This window comes from Brassica napus, chromosome C6 (assembly GCF_020379485.1).
Source record: "Brassica napus cultivar Da-Ae chromosome C6, Da-Ae, whole genome shotgun sequence".
Lineage (NCBI taxonomy): Eukaryota > Viridiplantae > Streptophyta > Magnoliopsida > Brassicales > Brassicaceae > Brassica > Brassica napus.
The window spans coordinates 22,636,809-22,649,365 of NC_063449.1; the positions used below are offsets into that span (position 1 = coordinate 22,636,809).

A 12,557-nucleotide genomic window follows, 5' to 3' on the forward strand; every position below is an offset into this window, starting at 1 on the left:
ACCAAAACACCTCCGGATCTCGAGAGAAACTTGTCGAGAATAATACTGAAAAATATCAGCATTTTCAAAGAAACAGTTTGGATATGGAATAGAAAAAAATCTCTCGTAAAAGATAATCATTCCAAGTAAGATTATCTCATGTATAGGGAGATATGGACATCGAAAAGATTATATCCTTAAAGTACGATAAGACCCTTTAAAAACTGAGTGGACAATTGTTAGACCAAATCCCAACTCGGCCCGGGGTATCTATTATAAGAATGTGTGATGTCAAAATCGATGATCAATCTATTTGATTTCAACCTGAGAATAGGATGATTTCAAATAAGAAGTTAATAAAGATAACTTCACATAATTGAAACAAATCAGTGAATATTCCAAATGATTTTGGTATTAGCAGTAACAAGAATGAAAACCGTCTCGAGATCAGCAATATCAAACAAAAAGTGGAGAAAAGTATATGGGAGATAACAACAACAAAGACAAGTGTAACGACCCGGTTTCCTTAACCAGTTGGCTTGATTTTTCTCTTCTGTTAATTTGGATTGAACCAAACAATTTCCTAAACCAAGACTTATATATAATCGTATATATCATTTTTCCCTAATAGAAAAGCCCTATCCGTATGCCTATGAAGCCATCCACATCTTCTTATTCCTTGATCTCTCCTATGATTCATGCCTCTCCTATTCATCTTGTATCTCCTTCTTTTATTATTTTTGTTTCTCATGTCATGATCCGCTGGTGACTGTTAGCTTGTTCTCGTGTGAGGAAAGGAGGTACGTCGCACTGGAGCCGATCTGCTTCCAGTTCTCTGATATTGGCTAAGATGAGGTCTACTCCGTTAAATTCCGAGCTAGTTTAGTACTACTATTATGAAAAGTTTAGTTTCGAAACATGATCCGTCTCTGTGAATCGAAGCTGTTTGAGAGTCTTGCTTGTTTGTTAGTTATTATTTGCTTGTTAAATTGGAAATATGATAATAGAAGATTCAACGGTTGACTGAATTGAATGAGTTAAGAACTGTTATATATATATATATATATGTATAAGTCTGTTATGAGATTGCGGGGCACAAAGATATTTGTGCTAACGGCGCATTGTGTGGAGATTACGGGACATAAAGACGTTTGTGTTAGCGGCGCATTGTATGGAGATTGTGGGGCATATAGACGTCTATGCTAGCGGCGCATTGTATGGGGATTATGGGGGTACAAAGACGTTTGTACTAGCGGCGCATAGGAGATTGCGGGGTACAAGGAAGGACTCTTGTACTAGCGGCGCATAGAGTTATATATTTATATCCGTATAAGGAGAATGCGGGGTGTGTGATCTATTTATGCACTATCAGCACATTTGATGTTTTATGTGGTGTATTAGACACTGTGTTTGTTTCATGCTAGAGCTAGGCCTACATGGTCGTAGTGCTATGTACTGAGTCAGTGGTTTGCGGTTTAGCATCTCATACCTCAGCTCACCCCTCTTTTATTCCTCCTTTCAGGTGAGACCGACGGGCTTGAGTGATTGCTATCGAATTGGTGCTTTGAGAGTTTTATTTCTTTCTTTTTCAGACTTGCTGTTTTTATGCTTTTATCGATATTTTCAGGATTTATGGCTTTTTTTTTAGTTAAATTTTGATTTATGGCTATTTATTGGATTTATGGAATGTAGAGACGATTCACGAGGATTAATAAATGAAGATTTCAAAATTATTATTTTTATTATTTATTTTGAAAAATACGGGTGTTACAACCAGGTCCGACTCTGGTCCTGTGCTGGGAGTGCATTTGCACAGAGTCCATTACAATTTTTCTAATTTTAAGCTTCGATTAGGGCCCAAATTTTATCAATTTCTTTTGTAAAGTGGTCGAGTTCCTCTTCTTTTCTTTAAAGAAAAGAGCTCTAATATTTTTTCAGCTCAGAACCCAAATTAACATTGAGATGGCCTGGTTACAACAAGTATATAAAGAAGATCAAGATGAGAAGAAAATGACATATAAACACGGACATACACATACATCATACATCATACATCATACATCGAGCTCTTTCAACATTGCACTATTGGTCGGGGAATCCAGAAACAAGCCAAGTGGAGAAGGATGCATAGAAGACAGTCATAGTGTCTTTAGTATTAGGGATTTCTTTTGATTTCCCTTCAATTCGATTCTATTTTATCCGGTGTGTACTTGTAATTTTTTTAACCAATGCCCGATTCAGAATGATTAATATAATTAATATTATTAAAAAAAAAACACTGCACTATTGGCCGTAGTCCTAATAAAGTAATAATATGAGTCGTAATCATAATGCCCCGATGATATCGATTACTTGTTCTCATGATGATCAAGCGAGTCGTATTCAAAGTCATATAATTTATGTGATCCAATTGAAATGAACATCAGAATTCAAATGTTCAAATCTAAACTCCTTGACGAAAAGAACAAGCAGATATGTTTGACCATCTTCCGGTCAAATCCAAAATGATGACGTGTCGGCACTGTCATAAACTTTTGACCTTTTGACCTTTAATATCAGTTGAGATTCGGCCACATGTAAATGATCAAATCTGAACCGTTGGTCATTACTTACACGCGTGAGATTTCTTCCCCAATATTGGTCTCGTCTCCGTCTTTCCGGCGGTTGGATCTGTTTCTTTCTTTGACCAACAAAAAAAGGAAACTTTTTTGAGCTTTTTCTTTCTTTCATTGAACACAATACTTGAATCTCACTTCTCTCTCGAAATCTCATATTGTTAGGAAGTCTCTGAATTTTGTAGAGGAGTTTGTTCTGATTGATTAGGGTTACCGGGAGATATGATGAAAGCATCGTTGGGGAGGTTAAGGAGATTCGCATTGCCCACCAAGGTCGATGCGGTTAATATTGAAGAGCTTTTCCCCACTGCACAGATTGATGGCCTTGCTCGAGCCTCCAAGGTACAAATTTTGTAGATGAGATTTTAAACCCATTAGTTGAATTTGACATGTAGTTAGTTACTTAGTTAGTTATGGTAAAAAATTAAAATGCTAACTGGTGTTAGTTAGTTACTTGGTTGTTTTGTTTCCGGAATTAGACTGGATGATTCATTAAATTTGGTTATAATGTTAAATGAGGTTAAAAATGTTTGTTTATAATTTGGATATATGTGGTGTATAATTGTTGATTCCAGGATATGCAAGAAATGAGAGAGAGTTATGATAGATTACTCTCTGTTGCTGCTGCCACTGCCAATAGCGCTTATGGTAAAAAATATATCTACAACTTTTTATCATCCACTCTGGTTAACATTTTTGTTTTATTTGTCAGAGTTTTCTGAATCATTGGGGGAGATGGGTTCATGCTTGGAGCAAATCTCTCCTCATAACGATGAAGAAAGTGGTAAGTCTGTTTTCTTTTCTTTTTTTGAAGATTCATCCGTCATGGATGGATGTTTTGTTGTGTCCTGTTTGACATGCTGTAACATTGTTTCTTTCTTCTGAAGGTAGAATTTTGCTCAAATTGGGTCAAGTTCAGTTTGAGCTTCAGAAACTCGTCGACACTTATGTATGTTGTGTGTTGCACCCTTGTACTTTCCCTGAAGCTGTATGTATAAATTGTGATCAAACTGAGACAAGTTCTTGTTTTGCTTTTTTTCCTTCAGCGTTCTCAAATATTCAAGACCATTACACGACCGTCAGAGTCACTTCTTAGTGACCTTAGAACCGTGGAGGTAGGCTCTAGCTTTAGTGATAGAGTGCGGCGTATGAGTCAGAGATCAACGGTTTGATCTCGAATTTGGTAACTTGTATTCGAAGGAAGCTTCGAAAACAACCCTCGATCTCGAACTTGGTAACTTGTATTCGAAGGAAGCTTCGAAAACCATGAAAGGGACGCAAATACTCTTCGCAGTGCCTTTTGCAAAGCTCTTTTAAAACCTAAAACTTATAACTTCTTATTAATCAAATCGTATCTTACAAAAGCCATAAGAGAGTTTTTTTATGTAGAACTCTTAAACCGTCATAACAAAACCTATTCCTAATAGTTAAAACCCAAAGACAAGGAAATAATCATAAAACGGAAATAACTCAAAGATAAGGAAAGTAGCCGTTTAGCTTCTAGGCATTGGGATCCTTTGTGATCACAAGTGACGCTGCATCATTTAGTCTGCTTAATAGAGTTTGAGCAAGGGTTAAAAAAGGACCAAATTGACGAAACAAAACCTTGATAAAGATCTGCTAATCTTTTTCTTTTCTTTCCCTCTCAGGATATGAAGCAACAATGTGAAGAAAAGAGGTCAGTTATCTCCTGCAATGTAGTATTTTCCTTTCTCAGTATTTGTTTTGATTATTTTTTGCCTAAACGTCTTGAGTCTTAACTTACAGAGACGTTGTTAAGAACATGGTGATGGAGCATGTGAAAGACAAGGTGCGCCTTAAGGGCAGTAAAGGGGAGAGACTTATACGCCCAAAGTTGGAAACTGCCCGTGATGAGCTACAAGACGAGGCCACTTTGTGCATTTTCCGATTAAAATCCCTAAAGGAAGGACAAGCTCGAAGTCTCCTCACACAAGCAGCCCGCCACCACACTTCTCAGGTATCTTAGGTTACTATAAGCAACTGATCTGCTCAACTAGTGTCTCTTATGCTTTCTTTTATTTCTTTATATATTTTCATAGAAGCATCTATTCTTGGCTGGTCTAAAATCACTTGAGGCAGTAGAGCAACAAGTCAGAATTGCTGCGGAGAGACAACACATCGACTGTGAGCTCTCTGATAACGAGAACGAAATGGAATGTAGTGAGGATGATGATGACCGACATTTTAACAGAGATGGAGAACTCAGCTTTGACTACATAACAACTGAGCAGAGAGTAGAAGCTCTACCTACACCACATGGATCGATGAAGGTAAATGCAGATCATAGAGAAGAGAACCCAATGTCATACCAAGATCGCAGAAATAGCAGCCATTCAGCACCGTTGTTCCCACAGGAGAAGTCTGCAAACACTTACGTATTACCAACTCCTGTCGATTCAAGGTCCTCATCAATCTTCACGCAAGCAAACCACAGAGCACACTTATGGCATTCATCTCCGCTTGAACCCATAAAAACAGTTCATAAAGATGTGGAAAGCAACCTCTATTCTCGTCTTCCTCGTCCTTCAGAAACTACTCAGCACGCATTTTCTGGACCGGTCAAACCATCCTCAACCCGTCTTCCATTTCCGGCGCAGGCTCACTCATCTTCTCCAAGGATGTCTCCTGCGGCTTCACCTCCTCTTGCTTCTTCTCCGCGGATCAACGAACTCCATGAGCTTCCAAGACCACCGGGTCAATCTGCTCCTCCACGACGCTCTAAATCTCCTGTTCTGACTAGTCACTCATCTCCTGTTTCCGCTTGGAGTCAAGAAAGAAGCAATGTAGCTGTGTCCAAGAACATTGTAGCATCACCACTTCCGGTTCCACCTTTGGTTGTACCAAGAAGCTACTCCATACCTTCGATAAACCAGAGAGAACAACCCTTTCCTGACACTGACAGAGTAGTCTCTCCACCGCCTCTGCCTCTAACTCCAGCGTCTCTGATGAATCTCAGATCGCTCTCTCGGTCTCGGTCTCGGGTCGGGGAAGCTGCTTCCCAGAGCGGTCAAATAGGAGGTAGCAAACACTGTGTTTTTGTAACCTTGGAACTGCGAAATCTTCATCAATTCTGATATAGAAAGTAAAATATACAAGTCTGATATTTTGTAGTTCTTTGGTTTTTTGAATCTCCTAATTTGTAGCACTATACTGTTTTTTGTTTCCTTACATATCTTTGTAACTTTGAAAATAATTTAGTTGTCGTTTTCTGGAAATTAGGAGAAGGAAATTGAGAAATTAGAGGAAATGTTGCCTTACAAAATCCATAATTATTATTTTGGTAGTTTAAAGACAATCGTGAATATTATTTTTATCTCTATGAGAAAGTCACAATATTCATGTCACTGACAATATTATTTATTAAACCAAGGGTTGGACAAACTATCTGAGAATTTGAAGAACTGAACTGAAACCAATCCGAAAATTTAGTACCGAATAATGGGTACAAAAGCCATGATTCTTGAAGGAGGTTAGTCTCGTTAATGTTGTAAAACTTTCATCTATCATTTTACTCGACTCCAGTGATCTGCATCCCATAAATGGTTCCTCAATATATGTAAAAGGTTCGGTAGTAGCTTGAGTGGACGTCCCATTCAAAGATCATTGATGGGTTCTTTTGAAGATATTCGTATGGGCAAACTAATCAGGTCTCATATACTACTCACAACGCTCAAGCCAAAGAAATTAACACATTTTACATTTGACTCACACCTGTTCTCTCTTTGCCATTCTTAGTATTGCTGGTGAAACATCTCTTCAAAATCACAGAAGCTTCCATAGTGTTGGTGATGATTACTTCTTATTGTACTATGCCTCCATAGATATCTCTGGAGTATCATTACCCAGAAATTCCAAGATATTTGAAACTCTGATTCCGAAGTTGTATTACATTTTTTTCCTTATTTGGTAAGTTATCAAAGATTTAATGATAGTCATTGTCAGGTATATCAAATAAAAGGTTTTGTTTGAAACAACACTTATCTCATGTTGGAGGTTTAGTAGCTAAAGTTTAATGATTTGGGAAATCAAAGGTTGGGATTTGAGAAGAGAGACCATGTGAGAGGTAATAAAGCAGCCTGGGGAATATGTTTCTGTAAGGATCACCGTCTCTTTTGGTCTTCAAATAGGTCATACACCTTTCTACTTCAGACTTGACCTCCAAGTAAACCTCATGAGCTTTCTCTTTATCATTTAGCTCTTTCTCTCTACCTTTTGTTTCTATCGGTTTCCCAAAGTATATGTAATACCTTCCCGGTATCTTTGGAATTAGTCCAGGCATATGCAAATCTTGGTTCCTCACTTCGCCTTCTTCATCATTCCTGATCATATTTTATCACCACCAGATTTTCATTACTATATATATACAATCTTGAAAACAGATTGAATATACCTCAGCTTAATAGTGTCCTGTGTTATCTCTTCTATGATGTTCTTCAAGAAAGGGATCTTCATTTGATCATTGTAATCCAAAACCATCTGTGATATTATTCCATTACTCCAACAAAGTTACTGATTGAAACAAAAACTAGAAGGAAGAAGAGATTTGTGCTTTACTTGACAGAGATCATCTTCTCCAACAGCGCCGAAAGGAATGATTTTTGTTCCAAACTTAGATGCGATCCTGACAAACTCTGAATGTTCAGGCCAGAACAGCTTGTATTCTTCACCCTGCAGAAAATGTGTCAGAGCAAAAACATGGAGGAAACACAATCAATTAAGTTACCTTTCTGTGCAAGGCTTCGCGGACACCTCCAGGATACAAGACCACATGAGCCTTTGAACGAAGCAGCTTGTAGAAATTGGTATTCGAGACGGGAACTGCGCCTATGATCCGAACCGAGTCAAACATCTGCATATCAGGGAGCTTTGAGCCTATCTTTTTGGCAAACATCACTGGATGTGCAAGGCCACGCAAGATAATGTTCCTCTCTTTCAAGAAATGAATTGCTGCTGGACGCAGTTCGAGACCAAGCAACATGTGGTTACCAACATACAGAACAGGTCCCTCTGAAGGTATTCCTGCAAGTGATCTTACTACTGTACCGTTGTCTAGAGTTGAGAGGAATACTGGAGAAACAGCAGCTGTTAGCAATCTGAGCCACAGAAAAATAATAATACTACTTCAGTATTTACTTACAGGATACTGTGTTGATTGAAGTCACTTACCTTTGTGATTGTTCAAACTCTTTGAGCTCAAAGGGAGTAGGCAGAGTGTAATCAGAAATGTAATCAAGTTTCTTCCCACGGCGATAATAATAGGCAATCTTAAGGATGGTCGCCAGATCTACCCCATCCTCCTAACATATATAGAAACAATCGAGCTGTTCATTAGTAAACCAAACACAATCTTGATGATGCAAGAAGTCTCTATATTGGTTAAAGACTGCTAGAGACTAGATTTGCTTCATCACTTCACTGAAATAGGACTCAAAATGCAGCAAGATGTTGTGAATCTATAAATTAAATGTTCTAAAAGCGGCATCTAGGTGCCCCCCTAGTAACACATATCACACCTATAAAGCGTTTAATTACCGTCTAACGATTTATTGGAAATTGTATAACATAAAGAGCACCTTACCAAGAAGAGGAACTGTCCATTATTCGCAAACTCACGGACTTCACATTTCGGCAATGCACAACAGAGTCTTTCAATGTCTTCTTTGTTCAGTAGCCATTGATCACGTCCACTGCAATATCCATAGACAACGTATTATAGCTACAACTCAGCTTCTTTACAAGCGAATATATCGCTGGACTTCAACTTGTAATTTAATAATGAAAACAGAGAAGTTTATGAACCTCAGAAGTATAAGGGTTTGGGCTTTGACTGTGTACATGTGGGACTTAGCAGATGCTGAAGCAGACTTAAGCAGTTGAAGTTTCCATAGAAGTGTTTCCTTGGGAAAGATCCTTGACAGAGTCTGTTAATAGTTACTAGTTAAACACTATGGTACAACACATGCAATAAATGATTTGTTCTCCTAAAATAGAGTCTTACAGGCAGATTAGCTGAGGCTGCAAAGATGTCTCCTAAGAGTCCTCCACCCATCTGCGTGACAGTTTCATTCAGCATACTCTCGAACATTCCTGCATACTGGTGATAATCTATAATACCAAAATACCGTTAGTCCTGACTTTCAAGCAAAACCTGACATTGAAACCTAGTCTGTTGCTTCACCTTCTCTAAACACAAAGTTATTTTCTATCAAGCTGGGAACTTGGTCGGGCAATATTTCCAGTAGACTCGATAAAGGTTGCAACATGAAGTTGTTTAAGCGTGTGACTGCATCAAAGAGTGTCTTAAAATGAGCACAAGACAAGAGAATAAAGAGAAAGCGAGTAGTATCCTTTTACCTGGATTAGCAAGAATCAAGACAATATCAATATCAGGGTTACTCGCTGCAACATCTAGAGCAAGACAAGCGCCCACAGATTCTCCAACAATATAAACAGGTCTATTTGGGGAACGGTAGTACTCTGACCTAACTGTCCTCTCTATGATTTTCACAATGTCTGAAAATTTACATAAAACAAGTTTAATAATAGAGTTAATTATGCAAACGGTAATGAAACAACAGATAAGAAGGCACCTCGAGCAGGTGTACGATCCGTGGCTGGAAAGTGAAGGCACCATACGTCGAATATCCTAATATATGATCAAAAAAGGCAATGAGATTAGAAAGAAGATTGAGTAAAGTTAGTATCAAACATTACTTACTCTCCAAGTCTCCTATGCTGGCGAATGAGGCCTAATCCAGTACCATCGATCCCTGTAGTTTCTTTAACTTGAGACACACGTTTCTTTCAGAAGCAATATTAAAAAGGACGAACCAGGTATATAGAGGAGAAGAGGAGATCCTGGAGCGCGTGAGCTGCATTCTAATGGAGAGAACCACCGAGGTGGACCTCCATCTCCCCCCTCTGATATGTAGAAATTTTCAGCTTCAGCCAAAAAGTCCGTCAAACTCTTCCTCTCCTCCGGCCTCGCCGCTTCCGTTTCTGAATACGGATTCACCGTCGCTGTCACTTTTGATCCATCCCTGAGACGTCCAAGCGCGATGGAGGTCAGCCGTTGGTTTGACTTCAAGTAGGAAAAATGAGGTCTTCTTGAACCTGAGGAGAAGATGGGACAGATACCATCGGTGATGGTAATCGCCATTGACGAGAAAACTCGAGTAGCAATGGTAGATGAACATTCTCGTTGTTCAACTTCATCTTCAAGCAATGGAACATGAGAAGCTCGTGGTCACGAGAAAACAGCCAGCGATGCGTTCTCCGCCATTCTTTCCACTCTTTTCTTCTTTTTCTCTAGGTCGGTTTGGTATTTTACATTTCGGTTTGAATTTGGTTTAGACTTGGTTTTATGAAATTCAATTCACCAACCATATTATAGTTTATTTAGGGTTTAGATTAGAAAAACTAGTTTGTCCGGGTAAACTTACAATGACTATTCCAAACGCTATTAAAATTTAAAAATGATGATCAAGTAAAAGATTAATATGATATTGAGATTAACTTAAATACAGTTGACTAGTTACTTTTTAGAAAAAAGAACGTTACCTATTTTATTGTACCATCATCCAGAATAACGACCCATTGCATATATTCTCGTAACTGACGGTATAAACGTCACTAAGGCCATGATATTCTGCTTGTCACTGGATGGTATAAACGGCCATGATTAACCTCGTTCTTTTAACTGAGGTTCTTAGCATCGGTTAAAAAACGGTTCTTAGCTTTTAACTAAGAAAAAATAAGAACCGTCTACTAAATAAGAAATATAAGAGAAGCCTCTTAGCCGAAAAGTGTAAAAAGAAATAATGTCAAATCATGAGTTAAAAATCTCAAATAAGAGACCCGGTTAATCAAACTCTAACGCTCTTCACCACTGTTCCCTCTACCCAATACATGCAGCTTTTGAAAATAAAATATATTTTATTAGTACTTAATTTTAATTGTGATGCAATGTTTTGAAAACAAGACCAAACATTGATTCTGCATTTACAATTCGGTCAATGGTTATCCAATCGGGTTTTAACTTTTAACCGTATTTTAAATTAATTAAATAGAGCAAAGTCAAGTGCATGAACAGCTGAAGATGCAATATGAATGTTCACCTTCTCTTGTAAACGCGAACGAGCTTGAGAATCAAATAGAAAGCATAGAAGCTAAGCTCACGAAGCAGTCTGAGGATTTCTCCAAGTCTTTACGGACGTGCGGGTCAAAAGGTCCAGAACTGAAGTCGGGCATCTTTACAATTACGAAAGACAGAGAAAGATGAGCTATCAAGCACGATTGTATCGACGAAGAAAGAATCAGAGTCTTCGGCATAGGAGTTGCAGCTTATCAAAGATGAAAAAGAAGCATTCGTTACCCTTTTAAAATCAGAAGTAGAAACTGCAAGAGCTCAATGTGATGATCGAATGCATTCTTTGTCCAAGAATGAATCAGAGATCGAGAAACACAGAAGCAACAAGGAAAGGCTAATACTGCTCGAGGTAACACTAGAACATTCATTACTTGCTAGATATTTTGATGTTGATGCCAACAAATCTGTAATCCAGGAACACCTCAAACTAAAGGAAAATGCTTTAGAAGCCTCTTCAAAGATGTTCATCGGAAAAGAAAACGATTTGAATAACCAAATCGAGGAATTGGAGACTCAACTCAACCAAATAAGTCCAAATGGCCTAAAGGTAAAGAAAGAGAACTAACCTATTAAAAGAATTAAATTGCATTGCTACTACCCTTAGCACTAGAACATAACTGTGGCTCTTTTGTAAACAGACTCGTGAATCTCTGCATGTTACAGAAGCAGATATTGCTTTGCAGAACAGAGAAGTACTGTCATTGAACAAAAGGTATGTTCATGAACCAAATACAAACTGAAGAAACTACCATCATTTCTTTCGTTTTCAACATATAAATAAATTTTAAATGATCGTACACATTTCTTTCGTTTTCAACATATAAATAAATTTTATTTTAGTTTGCTACATATATATAATTTTCCTTTTCATATGTATTTTTTTATTGAGAAGTAAAAAGTGAGTTTTGACTTCTTTTTGGGTGTATTGATATAATGTAGAATCGAACACTTATATATTATTTGAAAAACATTATAACATTTGAAATATGTTATGTGTTATCACTTGAATAATTTTTAATTTTTTTTGAGAAATATGTTGGTCCATCCAAATATATATTATATTTTCGTTAAAATAACCATAACACTAATTATTAATATAATTTTTTTTTCTTTGCTTAAATAAAAGTTATGAAATAAACTAATATGATTAAAATATGTACGAAAATTAATGATTTTTAATAATAAATATTTGAAAACAGTATGTATCTATTTTAGTATCGTTTAAATTTAATTATATACCATATAAAATATATAAAAGTATTTTTTGGATTTATTTACATTAAGTTGATTGTAAATAAATAAAAGTGATTGTTTTTATTTATGTGTTTGCACCAATATAAATATATACATAATATTTACGGACTTCTTAATTATTAATATATATTTATTGTTTTTATTATCTTATAAAATGTAAAATAACACAGAATAAAGTTTGTTTAACGTTTGATTAACGATAAGTTAGTCAAAGTAATGTCGTTTATTTATCAAGCATAAGAAGAAAACAACGTCGTTTTGATTTATTAAACAAAAATATGTTGTTTCGATTTGGGGAAAATATTAAAATTATAATCCTAACTCTTTTTCTTCTTTGACATACTCTCTTTCTTTCTCAATCCAAAACTCACAAATCACAAAAACTTGAAGAACAAATGGAACCGAGGGCTTTCACCCGTTAAGGCGTTGGAGGAGAGTTTAAAAAATAGATGTAGAGGGTCTTCACGAAGTATCATAGAGGTAATTTCATTCTTTAAGTAATTTTCCAATTCTAATGCCTTAGTTAGAGGCAAATTAAA

At 36.9% G+C, this 12,557-nt stretch overlaps 2 protein-coding genes across 2 annotated transcripts; one reads left to right on the forward strand and one right to left on the reverse strand.

Annotated features, from left to right (window-relative positions):
• Window positions 1-2,599: 2,599 nt before the first annotated feature.
• LOC106402738 (uncharacterized protein At2g33490) lies at window positions 2,600-5,932 on the forward strand. The gene is made up of 8 exons (XM_022705170.2): window positions 2,600-2,936; window positions 3,170-3,242; window positions 3,307-3,378; window positions 3,482-3,543; window positions 3,641-3,709; window positions 4,244-4,272; window positions 4,362-4,572; window positions 4,655-5,932. Exons 1-8 carry the CDS (start codon window positions 2,817-2,819, stop codon window positions 5,687-5,689), a joined length of 1,671 nt encoding a protein of 556 aa, XP_022560891.2. The 5' UTR covers window positions 2,600-2,816; the 3' UTR covers window positions 5,690-5,932.
• Window positions 5,933-6,464: 532 nt separating this feature from the next.
• LOC106404954 (phytyl ester synthase 2, chloroplastic) lies at window positions 6,465-9,817 on the reverse strand. Its single transcript, XM_013845587.3, has 13 exons — window positions 9,447-9,817; window positions 9,334-9,385; window positions 9,206-9,261; window positions 8,970-9,128; window positions 8,794-8,898; window positions 8,614-8,720; window positions 8,415-8,536; window positions 8,194-8,302; window positions 7,782-7,912; window positions 7,339-7,708; window positions 7,170-7,283; window positions 7,006-7,091; window positions 6,465-6,934 (listed from the first exon to the last, which is right to left on the reverse strand). Exons 1-13 carry the CDS (start codon window positions 9,772-9,774, stop codon window positions 6,625-6,627), a joined length of 2,049 nt encoding a protein of 682 aa, XP_013701041.1. The 5' UTR covers window positions 9,775-9,817; the 3' UTR covers window positions 6,465-6,624.
• Window positions 9,818-12,557: the final 2,740 nt, after the last annotated feature.

Bases quoted from the DNA above. Each gene is read 5' to 3' on its own strand.
- LOC106404954 (XM_013845587.3), bottom strand. From the start codon at position 9,774: ATGGCGATTACCATCACCGATGGTATCTGTCCCATCTTCTCCTCAGGT. The intron at 8,899-8,969 runs GTAAAAGGATAC...TCTTTGATGCAG, and splicing joins CTTGATTCTTGCTAATCCAG to TCACACGCTTAAACAACTTC. The intron at 8,537-8,613 runs GTAAGACTCTAT...AACTATTAACAG, and splicing joins CAGCCTCAGCTAATCTGCCT to ACTCTGTCAAGGATCTTTCC.
- LOC106402738 (XM_022705170.2), top strand. From the start codon at position 2,817: ATGATGAAAGCATCGTTGGGGAGGTTAAGGAGATTCGCATTGCCCACC. The intron at 2,937-3,169 runs GTACAAATTTTG...TGTTGATTCCAG, and splicing joins GCCTTGCTCGAGCCTCCAAG to GATATGCAAGAAATGAGAGA. The intron at 3,710-4,243 runs GTAGGCTCTAGC...TTTCCCTCTCAG, and splicing joins GTGACCTTAGAACCGTGGAG to GATATGAAGCAACAATGTGA.